This window comes from Eumetopias jubatus, unplaced genomic scaffold (genome assembly GCF_037043125.1).
Source record: "Eumetopias jubatus isolate StellerSeaLion01/CBP00866 unplaced genomic scaffold, mEumJub1_p1.0 scaffold_11, whole genome shotgun sequence".
Classification (NCBI taxonomy): domain Eukaryota; kingdom Metazoa; phylum Chordata; class Mammalia; order Carnivora; family Otariidae; genus Eumetopias; species Eumetopias jubatus.
In genome coordinates, this window is record NW_028274817.1 from 39,181,825 (window position 1) to 39,196,839 (window position 15,015).

The following is a 15,015-nucleotide window of genomic DNA, read 5'->3' on the forward strand; positions in this document are numbered from 1 at the left end:
GAAACTGGGTGTGGAGTATATGGGAACTCTTTGTACTGTCTTCTCAGTTTTTCTGTAAATCTAAAACTATTCTAAAAAAATAGTCTCCTTTTTAAACATTTAAAACAGATACCTGCAGAAGAGTGCATACAATATAATACTATTTATATAAAGTTCAAAACATACAAAATAATACTGTATATTGCAGAAGGATGCCAGGAAGTTTCATCTTGTATTATCACTTGGAGTATCTGTTTTTCTGTTTCATAGAAATGTTTATCTTGTTTTTGAGCCTAGCTGTATCTTTGTGCATACCTTTACATATATGAATATATATGTGTATTGTTGATAAATACATACATATATACCCATGTATATGGATGTGTGTGTGGGTGTGGTGTGTGTGTGTTTGGAGTAGAGAAGATGCATCCAAGCAAGAAGTGACCAAGCCACCTCGACCAGAAGTCTTCTTGATTTTTTAAAAGTGTTCATATCAAAGCGAACGATCTTAGTATGGATATTTCCTACTTGGTGAGAAACTTGTAGTATGTTCCACATACTCCTTTCTACAGTTATTTAATTTGACGATGCTTTTATGTTAAGTATTTCAGAGCCAAAACTCTAGATCACTTGAATTTACTTAAGTGAATCATAGGTCAGTTAATCTGTGCCTTTGCCTTTAAGATACAAGTATAGTTAAATGCTAAATATGTGAAATCTAGCTCCTAAACTCTTTGAGACATAGAGTCTCTTGCTTATCATAGTGTTTAATATATTTATTTATGTTTCAGTGGTTAACTTATTTAAGTGGGCTCTATTTTCTGGCTCTTCTTCACTTGTGCTGCTTCTGTCTGAATTCTTCTAAAGTTCCATTAAACTATAAAGGATATAATTTATTCCAGCTAACATATAGAGATTTTTTTCCTCCATCTTTTTTTATAGTAGTAAAACATGTAACTTGAGATCTACCCTCTTAACAAAATCTTAAGTGTACATTGCAATATTGTTAACTGCAGGCACAGTGTTGTATAGCAGATCTCTAGAACTTTTTCATCCTGCATGACTGAACTTTATAAACATTGAACAGCAGCTTCCCATTTCCCTCTCCTCTCAGTCCCTGACAACCACCATTTTTTTTGCTTCAATGAGTTTGACTACTGCAGATACAACATACAAGTGAAATCATGTAGTATTTGTCCTTCTGTTACTGGCTTATCTCACTTAGCATAGTGCACTCAAGATTCACTCATGTTGTAGCATATGACCAGATTTCCTTCCTTTTTCTGGCTGAATAATATTCCGTTGTATATGTGTATACCACATATTCTTTATCCATTCATCCATGATGGATGTTTCCACCTCTTGGCTATTGTGAACAGTGTTGCAACAAATGTATTAAAATATTCTGATTTTAATTCTTTTGGATAAATATCTGGAAGTGGGATTGCTGGACCATATAGTAGTTCTATTTTTAATTTTTTGCAGGACCTTTATACTGTTCTCCATAGCAGCTGTACATTTTACATTCTCCCAACAGTGTGCAAGAATTCCAATTTGTCTACATCCTTATCAACTTATTTCCTACATGTATTCTTTGGGAAAATGTCTATTTAGGTCTTTTGCCCATTTTTAAAAATTGAGTTGTCTTTTTGCTGTTGGGTTGTAAGAGTTCCTTATATATTTTGGATATTAACCTCTAATAAGATAGATGGTTTCTAAATATTTTCTGCCATTCTGTAGGTTGCCTTTTCACTTTGCTAATTGTTTCCTTTGCTGTACACAAGTGTTTCAGTTGATACAGTCCCACTTTGCTTTTGCTGCCTGTGCTTCCAATGTAATATTCAAGAAATTGACAAGGCAATGTCATGAAGCTTTTCTCCTACCTATGTTTTGTTCTGTGAATTTTAGAGTTTCAGATTTTATGTTTAAGACTTTAATAACATTTTGAGTTGATTTTTGTATGTGATATAAAATAAGAGTCCAATTTTATTATTTTGCACGTGGATACCAACTTTTCCCAACACCATTTGTTGAAGGAACTATCCCCATTGTGTTTCTTGCCTCTCTATTGATCAGTTGACTGTATATGTGTGGGTTTATTTCTGGGTTCTAGTCTGTTCCATTGGTCTATATAACTGTCTTTATGGTAGTTTACTGTTTTGATTACTATAGATTTGTAATATGTTTTGAAATTAAGAAGTGTGAGGTCTCCAGTATTGTTATTTTTCAAGATTTCTTTGGCTATTTGGGGTCTCTTGTGGTTCCATATGAATTTTAGGATTTTTTTTCTATCCCTATAAAAATACTGTTGGGATTTTGATAGGAATTGAATTAAATCTGTAGATCACTTTAGGTAGTATGTAAATTTTAACAGTATTGTCTTCCAGTCCATGAATATGGGACAATTTTGCGTTTGTGTCTTTAATTTCTTTGAGCAATGTTTTGTGGTCTTCAGTGTACAAGTCCTTAGCTTCCTTGGTTAATTTTTTTTAATTGAAGTATGATTGACATAAAAAAAGTTGTACATATTTTTTGTTTGGTTGGGTTTTTTAGTATCAATTTTTTAAAGAATTTATTTGAGAGAGTCAGAGATAGCAAGAGAGAGCATGAGTGGGGAGGAAAGGGAGAAGCAGGGTCCCTGCTGAGAAGGGAGCCCAATGCAGGGCTTGATTCCAGGACCCTGGGATCATGACCTGAGCCAAAGGCAGACACTTAACCAACCGAGCCACCCAGGTGCCTCAATTTTTTATTTACATTCTAGTTAGTTAACATATAGTGAAATGTTGGTTTCAAGAGTAGAATTTAGTGATTCATCACTTACATATAATACCCAGTAAAGCTGTATATATTTAATGTATGCACCTTGATGAGTTTGAAAATAAGTGTACACCATTAAACCATCACCATATACAATGCTCTAAACTTAACCATCACCTCTAGAAATTTCCTCCCTCCTTTTTCTCTTTTGATAATAACATTCAACATAAGATCTAGCATCTTAATCAATTTTAAATATCTAATACAGTATTGAAAACTGTATGCACTATGCTGTACAGTAGATGTATAGGACTTACTCATCCTGCATAAGTGAAACTGTATACACTTGATGAACATCTCCCCAGTTACCCCTCCTCCTAGCCTCTTGGTAAACATGATTCTACTCGGCTTTTATGAGTTTGACTGTGTTAGATGCCTGATATAAATTCCCATTTAGTATTCTACAAATTCTCATGTGGTATTTGTTCTTCTGTGTTTGGTTTATTTCACTTAGCATAGTGTCTTCCAAGTTTTTATTGTAGCAAATGACAAGATTTTCTTCTTTTTTAAGGCCAAATAATATTCCATTGTATTTATACACATTTTCTTTATCCATTCATCTGTCAGTGGACATTTAGGTTGTTTCCATGTCTTTGCTATTGTAAATAATGCTGCAATGAACAAGGGAATACACGTATTTCTTCCAGATCCCAATTCCAGTTCTTCTGGATATATACCCGGAAGTGGGATTGCTGGATTGTATTTTAGTTCTATTTTTAATTTTTTGAGGAACCTCCATACTGTGTTCCATGGTGGGTGCACCCATTTACATTCGCACCAACAGCATACAAGTTTCAGAATTTCTCCGTATCCTCACCAACACTTATTTTTGTTGTTGTTGTTGTTGTTGTTAATAGCCATCCTAACAGGTGTGAAGTGATATTTCATTGAGGTTTTGATTTGCATTTTTTCCTGATGATTAGTGATATTGAGCATCTTTTTGTATACCTGTTGACCATTTGTATGTCTTTTTTGTAGAAATGACTATTCAGGTCTTTTATGCATTTTTAAAATCGGGTTATTTGAGGTTTTTTTTTTTCATTACTGCACTTTAGGAGCCCCTTATATATTTTAGATATTAATCCTTTATCAGATACATGATCTGCAAATATTTTTTCCTATTCTGTGTATTGCCTTTTCACTTTGCTGATTTTTTTTTTTTTTGCTCCTAATTTTTGTATGTGTCCTACAACTTGACTGAATTTATTGGTTTTACCCATGTTAAAACAATTAATTGTGGAGTCTTTAGGGTTTTCTACATATAAGATCTTGTCATATACAAACATAATTTACTTCTTCCTTTCTCATTTGGGTACCTTTTACTTCTTTATTCTTGTCTAATTTCTCTGGCCAGGAGAACTAGGTTGAATAGAAGTGACAAGAGTGGGCATCCTGGTCTTGTTCCTGATCTTAGGGGGAAAGCTTTCCAGTTTTTCACTGTTGAGCATGACATTAGCTGTGGGCCTTTCATATTTGGCCTATATTATGTTGAAATAAATTCCTTCTATTCCTAGTTTCTTAAGCATTTTTATCATGAAAGGGTGTTGGATTTTGTCAAGTGCTTTGTCTGCATCTATTAAGATGACCATGTGATGTTTATCTTTTATTCTGTTAATGTGGTATATCACATTGATTTTTGTATGTGGAACCATCCTTCCATCTCAGAGATAAGTCACTTGGTCATGGTATATGATCCTTTTAATGTGCTTTTATATTCATTTTACTACTTTTCTGTTGAAAATTTTTGCATCTATATTCATCAGGGATATTGGCCTGTAGTTCTCTTATAATGTCATTTTTTTTTTCTTTTGGTATCAGGGTAATGCTGGCCTCCTAAAATTAGTTTGGAAATGTTCCCTCCTCTTCAGTTTTTTGGAAGAGTTTGAGAAGGATTGGCAATAATTCTTTAAATGTTTGGTAGAATTCACCCATGAACCCATCTGGTCCTGGGCTTTTCTTTGCTGGGAGGTGTTTGATTACTAATTCAATCTCATTACTAGTTCTAAATCTCTTTAGGTTTTCTATTTCTTCATGATTTAGTCTTGGTAGGTTGTATGTTTCTAAGAATTTATCCTTCTCGTCTAGGTTTTCCAATTTTTTGGCATATAGTTGTTCATAGTAGTCTCTTGTAATCCTTTTTATTTCTGTGGCATTAGTTGTAACAGCTCCTCATTTATTTCTGATTTTATTTGAGACTTCTCTCTTTTTTCTCAGTTGAGCTAAAGGTAGTCAGTTTTGTTAATCTTTTTTTTTAAAAAAAAAACAGCTCTTAGTTTTTTTTCCCAATCTCTTGTTTATTTCTGCCTTAATCTTTTTTTCTTTCCTTCTAACTTTGGGCTTAATTTGATCCTTTGTCTAGTTCCTTAAGTTGTAGAGTTGTTTATTTGAGATCTTTTTCTCTTCTCTTCTGTTTTTTGAGTAGTCTCCAATGCCCGAGGTGGGGCTTGAACTCAAGACCCTGAGATCAAGAGTTGCATGCTTGACCGATTGAACTAGCCAGGTACCCCTGAGATCTTCTTTTTTAATGTATGCATTTATGACTATAAAATTCCCTCTTAGTACTACTCTTGCTGCATCCCATAAATGTTGTTATGTTGTCGTTTCATTTTCATTTGTCTGAAGATATTTTCTAATTTCCCTTCTTATTTCTTCTTTGACCCATTGGTTGTTCAAGAGTATGATGCTTAATTTCCACATATTTGTGAATTTTCTAGTTTTCCTTCTGCTCTTGGAAGTGAGGTATTGAAATGTCCTAGTATTATTGTGTTGCTATCTATTTCTCCTTTCAGTTCTCTCAATGTTTGCTTCATTTAGGTGCTTTGATGTTGGGTGCATATATATTTATAGTTGTTATATCTTCTTGGTGAATTGACCCTTTTGTCATTATATAATGTCCATTTTTGTCTCTTGTGACAGTTTTTACTTAAAGTCTATTTTGTCTGATAAAAGCATGGCCACCCTGCTTTCTTTTGGTTATCATTTGCATGGTATATCTTTCTCTGTCCTTTCATTTTCAGCTTATATGTGGCCTTAAAATACAAAGTGAGTTTCCTGTAGACAGTTGTAGTTGGAACTTGTTTTTGTATTCATTCAGCCACTCTGTCTTTGGTTAGAGAGTTTAACATACTACTTGCTTGTAGAGTAATTATTGATAGGAAAGGACTTACTATCGCCATTTATTGTTTGTTTTCTGTCTTGTAGCTCATTTGTCCCTCTTTTCCTCTCTTGAAGTTTTCCTTTGTGTTTCATTGATTTTTTGTAGTGATGTGCTTTTTTCCTTTCTTATTTTTTGTTTATCTTATATAGGTATTTTCTTTAGGGTTACAATGGGCCTTCCTTAAAACATCTTATAGTTATAAAAATCTATTTTAAGCTGGTAAGAACTTTAATTGTATTTGAGGGTTCTTTGTTGTTTTCTTGAATGTTCTTTTTTTTTTTATAGCATCCCATTCCTAATAGAATATTGTCTCATTCCTCTGAGAGTATTAGTGATGATTTTTTGAAGTTTTCTTCACCCTGCATGGTCTGTTTTTTTTTTTTTTTTTTCCATTTGCTTTCATTTCTGTTTGTTCTGTTCTCTCTTTGACATTAGAGGCTTTCCTCAGATGGCTGGTAATCTGTGCCCATACTTATGAGTAGGGGCCAAAAAGCAGACGAGCGGCCCTTGTTAACTTTTAGCTTCATTTTAAAGTCATCTGGTTGGTCCATTTGTTGGAGAAATTCCCAATGCCAAACCAGTATTTTTTTTTTTTATCTTTTCTCTAGGCTAATCATATTTAGTGTGCATTATTTCTCTTAATCTCCTTGTGTTCAGATACAGTATTTATACCCTCATCTGTGTCTGGCATTTCCCATATTCAGAAAATGAACTACCACTATTCACTGGGATTGGGATTGGCCTTTACCTGGTAGCTAGTTTTAGGGGAAGATATTTAAGATCTAGTTGGTTTTTAAACAACTTTCAACCTACCCACCTTATCTTAACCTTATCCCTTTACATTCATTCTCAGAAGTACCTGAAGCTATCAGTTCCTAAACTGTTTGAGGATTCTTAGGTGTATACTGGGTTGGTTCCCGGCTTTCCCCACTGCAGGTTTAAGATTCACCTTTCTCGAGTACACTTATCTAATTATTTTCCAGCTTCCAGAATATTTCTGCTATTGCCTCCTTTCCTTGTTCTTTCTTATCTTGTGGGTTTGTGGGTTTTTTTAAGTCCCTATAGTTTTAGAGAGTTTTCTGTAGGGAGTGAAATTAGATGCATGTATTCAGTCTGCCATCTTTATCTGAAACTAATTCTAACCAAAGTGAAATAGTTGCCTTACCTTCCTCATGTGATATTTCTGTTGATCCTTGGTTTATATTAGGTGTTATACCTGAAGAACCTTAGCCCTCGGGTGACCGAAAGAGATCTTGTCTCATTGTTCGCTCGGTTCCAGGAGAAAAAAGGACCACCAATTCAATTCCGAATGATGACTGGACGAATGAGGGGGCAGGCTTTTATCACCTTTCCCAGTAAGTAGCTTCTTCTGGATAATCAATTGTAGCATCAGTTCATTGGAGATTATTTATACCCTCTCTAATTTAAATCTAGCCCTTTCATTTCTCCATAGTAATAAGAAGCATGTGCTTGAACAAGCGCATGGGAAGAAGGAAAGAGAAGTAAGGAAACTATGTTTTCAGTGTTCCTCTGTCCTCCCTTCTGTGCTTCTTCTCCATTGACAATACTTGACTGACCACCTTATTCCACTGTCCTCAGTTTTCCCCAATCTTGGCACTTCCTTCTCTCTATCAAAATGTACCTTTTCCCTTTGCTGATGATAGTATTTCTAGTTTAAATTATAATTATATTACTTATTAATATATTGGTATTCTTGTCAGAATACTTGTACTTGCCTTATGCCCTATTCCTTTGGGACTAAGAGACTATAAGTTAACATGCTAATTCACTAGTAATTCATAATTAGTGAATGATGTTAAATTCTTTTAACAGTTGTTTCTATCTTAATACATGACTTCAGTATCCTAATTAAAAGAACAATGATATAGGAATTTCATTTTCTTTAACAGACCAGACTGTCTTTTGGTGGTAGCTGCGTAGGAGCTATACCTTTCATTATCCCTAAACTATCATTACTTATAAATAGCCTAGTAGTCTATGTATAGGCAAGTACTTTTACATGTAAGCAGTACCAAAACTCCCCTTCACTTTTTTCTTACATTCTTATGCCATCTTTCCTATCATGTTGAAGGTTTGTGGATCCTCTATACTAGTGGTTTTTATATAATAAAAAGATTTTATAAACTAAGTACTTTAAAGTGAACAGCTGTTTTACTAATAACAGTAGTATAAAATTTGAAAATTTGTAGTATATACATATGTGAGACATAAATTGGTTTAGTCTAAAGACATTGCTTGTCTCCCTATGATTTCACAGACTCTGAGCAATAATTCCACTTCCAAATTTCCCACATCCAGGCTCTGAGGCCCATAGATTGAAAACTCCTGCTATACACTGTATACTCCCATACCTCAAGCATCCATATGCCTACAGGAATTCTCAAGCTTATTTATCCCAATGAGGGCTCCCACTCTTCCATCAAAAGAAAAAAGTAACAAAATGTCCTCAGTACCATGATAACATCTTTTATTCATGTCATCCAATTTGAAAATGATTTCATTATCACAATACCTGTAATCTGTTATCTAAGATAGAGGTTCATATGTTATTAGTTATAGCTTAGCTTTCTTTGGCACACTGTCTATATTCTTGTTTCTTTAACCTTATCTTTGAATTAGGAGACACTCTAAACATCCATTTTAAGTTTTTATTGTCATTATTCTTAGCCATTAGTTTAATCTTGCTGAGTTGTATGAATTTGAGATTATGGAAAAGGTAATAAAATTAAATAACTATATAGCCTTATAGCCTATATTTAACTCCAAGGCAAAACAACATAAACTAGACTTGGAATGGAATTGAATTATTAAGCCCAATGTAAGTTGATGTTTTTTTCTTTCTCTTTTAGATAAGGAGATAGCAAGGCAAGCATTATATCTAGTAAATGGATATAAACTACGTGGGAAAATACTGGTGATAGAATTTGGAAAGAACAAAAAGCAACGGTCAGACCTCCAGGCTGCTTCTCTCATATCATCTGCTCCAGATAACACAGCAGAAATCAGTGGTAGCTAAAAGATATATAGATGGTGAGTCCCAGGAGGTCTTCCCTGCATCAGAATCTTGGATCTAGAATTTGTGTATAGATAGCAATTTGTTTGGATTTGAAGAAGAGAAACTAACTGAGGGAGGGAAGAACTAAGATAATCCCTCTCAGTTTCAGAATGAATAGCTAGAAAACGTATTTTATAATCAAAGACTATATAGGACAGACATATGCCAAGTATGAAGCATAGGGTAGAAAGAGTATCATTTTCTCAGGATAAATTACAAATGATTATTTCTAAGGATTTTTTAAGATCTTTATAATTTATCTGGGGTCTTCAATATTTGTCTGTAAAGATAACATTCTTTCCAAGATTGCCTCCTATATGCAGAACTAAAACACTAATTAAATGTTGAAATACTTATTTACTAGAGCTCATTTATCCCTAATTATATCCACCTAGTAAATAAATGACCACCCCAGGCCTAAACATCAACAAATGCTGTTGAATGAGAACTATCAGCAGTGACAATATGTATTTTCATAAGTCAGTCCACATATTTAATCAATGCTTCCCCATAAAGTTATCAGTGTCTTCAAAAAGCTATATATTTTTCTAATGAAAGCATTTAGGTCAAAATATTGATGTTCTCATAGTCATTTAAGCTAGCTACCATTGAGTAATCATTGAATTCAAAGCAATAAACATTGAGTGACTATCTAATATATGTTATATATTAGGTATATGAATTTTAGAAGAGGAACATACTAGCAAACAATACTAAAGGAGGGTGGGAAGAAAGCATTCTCTAGAAGAGAGCCACCCATTCCCAAATCCCTCGGTTTGTTTGTAGTTGCTGGAGAATAGAAACAAAATATGATATAGATGAAGTAGTACAAACTTTGGAATCAGACCTGTGTTTGAACTTCACAGCCACACTTACCACTTCGTGACCTTGGCAAGTCACTTAATCTGAGCCTCAGTTTTCTCATCTATAAAACGAGGATAATAATACTACTTACCTCATTGGGTTGTAAGTATTAAATGAGATGATATTATTTTGGCTGAAGAACAGCAAGGAAAAAAAATGAAGAAGGTTGAACAGAGAGTAGGACCATTAAGCACTCAAACATACTTGTAATGAGAGGACCAGAAAAAGAGAAGAGAAAGAAAGAAGCAGAAAAAATATTCCAATAAATAATGGATGTAAATGTCCCACATCCAAGAATTTCAACAAACGCCAAGTAGGATAAAGAAGAAATCCACAGACACATCATAATAAAAATGCTAAAACTCAAAGACAGAGAAACTCTTGAAAGTAACAGGAGAAAAATGAAACATCATTTACAAGAGAACCCCAATCAGATTAACAGCTGACTTCCCATCAGAAACAATGGAGGTGGCAGTGGAATAACATATTCCAAGTGCTCAAAGAAAACAACTGTCAGTATAGAATCCTATATCCAATAAAGCTGTGTTTTAAAAAAATGAAGATAAAATGTAAGTCTTCCCACATAATCATAAACTTGTTGCTGGCAGACCTGACTTACAGGAAACATTAAAGGAAGTTCTTCAGGCAGAAAGCAGTGACCTCAGATAATAATTTAAATCTACACATATAGGAAAGTAGCATGGGTAAAGGTAATTACATAATAAGAAGAGACAGTCTAAATGCATTTTTCTTTTCTTAATTGATTTTAAAAGTAATTTTAAAAAGCAATATGTACATAGTTGCATTGTTGGGTTTATAACATATAAAAATGCAGTATATTTGCCAATAATAGGACATAGGAGGTGGGTGGAGGCAAAGCTGTATTGGACTATAGAAATGACTCCAGATGGTAACTCAAATCTACAGGAACAAGTGAAGAAAACAAGAAGTGGGAAATAAAGTTAATATAAAAAAGCATCAAATATTTATTTGCTCTTCTTTCTTCTCTGAGCTTCTTTAAAACACATAAAATTATATCAAGTAATAATTATAACAGTGTATTGGGTTAATAATGTGTAGAAATAATATGTATAACAATAATAGTATAAAAAAGTGGGGAAAGAAGGAGGTTCATATGGGAATAAGGTGTTTATATCATTGGAATTAAGTTTATATATATCTGAAGCCAATTCAGTTAAGATTTGTATGGTAAACCCTAGAGCAACCACTACAAAACTAACTGAAAATATATAGTGAAAATATTATTAAAGAAATTTAAATTTTTCATTAGAAAATATTCAGTGCAAAAGGATGAATAGAGAAACAAAGACAAACTCCAGAGACATGTAGGAAACAAACAGTAAAATGGCAGTCTTAAGTCCACCTATATTAATAATAACAATAAATATGAATGGATTAAACCAATCAAAGACAGAGAGTGTCAGACTGGGAAAAACAAGCAAGATTCACCTCCATGCTGTTTGTTGGAGTCACACTTTATATTCAAAGACACAAACAGATTGAAGGTAAAAGGATAGAAGAAAATAGCGGTCAAATGGCAACTGTAAGAAAGCTGGAGTGGCTATACTAATATCAAATAATAGACTTTAAAACAAAAAATGTCATTAGACATAAAGAGTGACATCTTATAATGATAAGAGAATCAACCCATCAGAAAGATAGAGCAAAGTTATATATGCGCCTAACAGCACAGCACCAAAATACATGAATCAAAAACTGAATTAAATGAAGGGAAAAGTCCACAAGTCTACAGTAAGAGTTGGGGTATTCAGTATCCCATTTTCATTAATAGAACAATTAGATAATAAACAAGGAAATAGAAGACTTGAACAGTGCCATAATGAACTAGACCTTAAAGTGATCTATAAAACACTTTACCCAGCACGAATGGAATGCACATTCTTCTTAAGGGCACATGAAGTATGTCCAGAATAGATCATATCATAGACCATAAAACAAACCTCAGTAAATTTAAGTGGACTGAAATCATGCAAGGTATGTTTTCTGACTCCTTGGAATAGAGTTAGAAATCAATAACAAAGTTGAAGGACTCATAAACATGAATTAGACACACGTTTAAATGACCGATGGGTCAAATAAAAAATCACAAGGGAAATTAGGAAATCCTTTGAGATGAATGAAAATGAAGACATGACATACCAAAATGTGGGGTGCACCAAAAGCAAAGCTTGGAGAAAAATTTATAAATACTAATGCCTATATTTAACAAGAAGAAAGATCACATATAAATAACCTCAATTTTGTGCCTAAGACACTGGGAAAAGAGGAGCAAACTAAACTTAGAGTAAGCAGAAGGAAGAAAATAAAAAAGATTAATAAATGACAGGGAATACAAAAAGAGTAGAGAATGTCAATGAAACTAATAGTTGGTTCTATAAAAAAAGATCAACAAAAGTGACAAACCTTTTGTTAGATTGACCAGGGAAAAAAGAAGACTCAAATTACTAGAATCAGAAGTGAAGGAGGGACCATTACTACCAACCTTCTAGAAATAAAAAGTGTTATGAAGGAGCCCTATGAACAATTATATAACAAATTAGATAACTTAGATGAAATGGAAAATTTCCTAGAAACCCACAAACTACTGGAACCAATGGAAAACAAAATCTGAAAATGTCTATAACAAGTAAAGAGGTTAATTAATAACTCTTAAAAATACCCACAAGAAAAAGCCTAGCCTCGAATTGCTTCTCAGATAAATTCTAGCAAACATTAAAGAAGAATTAATACAAATTCTTTACATACTCTTCCAAAAAGTAGAAGGAACACTTCTAATATATGCTACAAACATGGAAGAACGCTGAAAACATGCTAAATGAAAGAAGCCAGTCACAAAAGACTATATAATTATGTGATTCCATTTATATGAAGTGTCTAGAATTGGTAAATTAATATAGAGACAGTGGATTAGTGGTTGCTCAGGGCTGAGGGTGATAGCTGAATTGTATGAGGTTTCTTTAGAGGTTGATTAAAATGTTCTAAAATTGACTGGTGAAAATTGTACAACTCTATGAATATACTATAAATAATGAATTGTATACCTTAAATAGGTGAATTGTATTTTTATGAATTATATCTCAGAGTCACCAAAAAAAGAAATTGGATACAACCCAACTGTCCATCAATAAGAAAATGAATAAATAAATCATGACACATTCATTTTAGTGAAATACTATACATCCATTAAAATAATGGAGTATATCTGTGAATACATTCTGATCTGTATGATGTGCAGAATTTTGTATTAATTTAAAAAGCAAGAAATGGTATAATGTGAATGCATTTTGTAAACAAAAGCATTTGTATATGTATGATACATGTGTATATAGGCATTTCTGAATAAATTTAGGAAAAAGCTGGGAAATATATATACCAAATTGTAAACCTTTTAGAAGTAGGATTAGATAGACTGAAAGGGGACTTTTGCTTTATAAAATTTTTAAAGTGGTGTGATTTGGGGTGATTTTTACTTTTTTCAGTTTTTTTAAATTAAAAAAAATTTTTTAATACTCTACAAATGATTTGGCTTCCAGGATATTTGTCAGGCCTGCTCTGAGGATATCATCTAACTATACTCAGGACAAACTCCCATTCCTTTGATATAGTGCTCACTTAGGATTAACTCTTCAATTTTAAATATAGTGTGAGGGGAGGAAGTAAGTTATCCTGGTATAACCTCTTGCACATGTTATCCAGGGACATACTTCTAAGCTGGACTTTTCAGAAGAAACTTAGTCCTGTTGAGTGGGAAATCTCACCTCTGCCCTTTGCTAGACCTGCAGATCACTAACAACAGAGGAAAATAAAAATGGAGGATGTCCCTCAACTGGTGCATAAACAAACTGTAGTATATCCATACAATAGAATCCTACTCAGCAATAAAAACTATGATGAACTGTGAAACATGCAACAACTTGGATGAATCTCAAATGCATTTTGCCAAGTAAAAGAAGCCAAACTCAAAAGGCTACTTAGAGTTTGATTCCATTTATATGATATTCTGGAAAAGGCAAGACTATAGGAACAGAGAACAAATCAGTGGATGTCAGGGGTTAAAAAATGGCAGACTGATTACAAAATGGTAGCACAAGGAATTTGTTTTAATAATGGAAAGTTTCTGTATCTTGATTATAGTTACTTGAGTGTATGCATTTGTCAAAACTAGAATTATATGCCAGAAAGGATGAATTTTACTATATGTGAATTTTTTAAATAAATGTAATTTTTAATGGAGAGAAGTCATAAAGTATTGTTCCTATTCTGTGGTCTTTTAATTACATGGAAGACTTAAAGCCACTTAGCTACTATTCTTTATTTTCTGCACACAGGTCAGCAGAAATCATCAGTTAAAAACATCTACATATACATACACACACAAACCCACTATAAAAACGTCAGAAGACAAACTAGAAAATAATTTGCCATGCACAAGGAGCTAATTTTCTTAAAATACAATATATATAATTTTCTTAATATACAAAAGTAAATAATGCGAGAAAAATATGGGTAAAAAAGAAAATGTATAGAAACAAATATAAATGACTAATAAACTAAGATAAATATTCAGAGTAGTAAAAATTAGGACAATGAGCTTTTTAAAAAAAAATTAGATTTATAGGAAAGTTACAAAAATAGCAAGAGTTACCATATATCCTTCACCCAGCCTCTTTTAATATTAACACCTTATATAACCATAGTATAATTATCAAAAAGCAGGAAAATAATATTACTACAGTACTATTAACTAACTCACAGACCTTATTTGATTTTTTCCACTTGTGCCACTAACGTCTTTTTATGATCCAGGTGCAAATCCAGTATCTCACATTGCATTTATTATTTATTGTAGTTATTTTGTAGAATGTCCCTAATTAGGGTTTGTCTCATGATTTCCTATGATTAGACTGAGGTTATATGTTTTTGTTAAGAATACCAGAGAAGTGATGTGCCCTCCTTTTTTTATATAGTTTCAGAGGTAGGATTTAGTGTTCATCAGTTGCATTAACACCCAGTGCTCATTACATCAACTGCCCTCCTTAATGCCCATCACCCAATTGCCTCATCCCCCAACCCACCTCCC

General features: G+C 33.1%; 1 protein-coding gene across 4 annotated transcripts in view; it reads left to right on the forward strand.

Moving 5' to 3' along the window:
- The window catches only part of RBM41 (RNA binding motif protein 41), an 82,191-nt gene that overhangs the window by 50,600 nt on the left and 16,576 nt on the right, over nucleotides 1–15,015 (forward strand). For 3 of the 4 annotated variants that reach the window (XM_088028691.1, XM_028089748.2, XM_028089749.2), the window contains 2 exons: nucleotides 7,161–7,308; nucleotides 8,824–14,133. In XM_088028691.1, the coding sequence (XP_087884817.1) occupies nucleotides 7,161–7,308; nucleotides 8,824–8,990 (315 nt within the window). In that variant the 3' untranslated portion in view covers nucleotides 8,991–14,133. Of the gene's footprint in view, nucleotides 1–7,160; nucleotides 7,309–8,823; nucleotides 14,134–15,015 lie in introns of those variants that run through there. The other variant, XM_088028690.1, reaches the window with a different exon arrangement.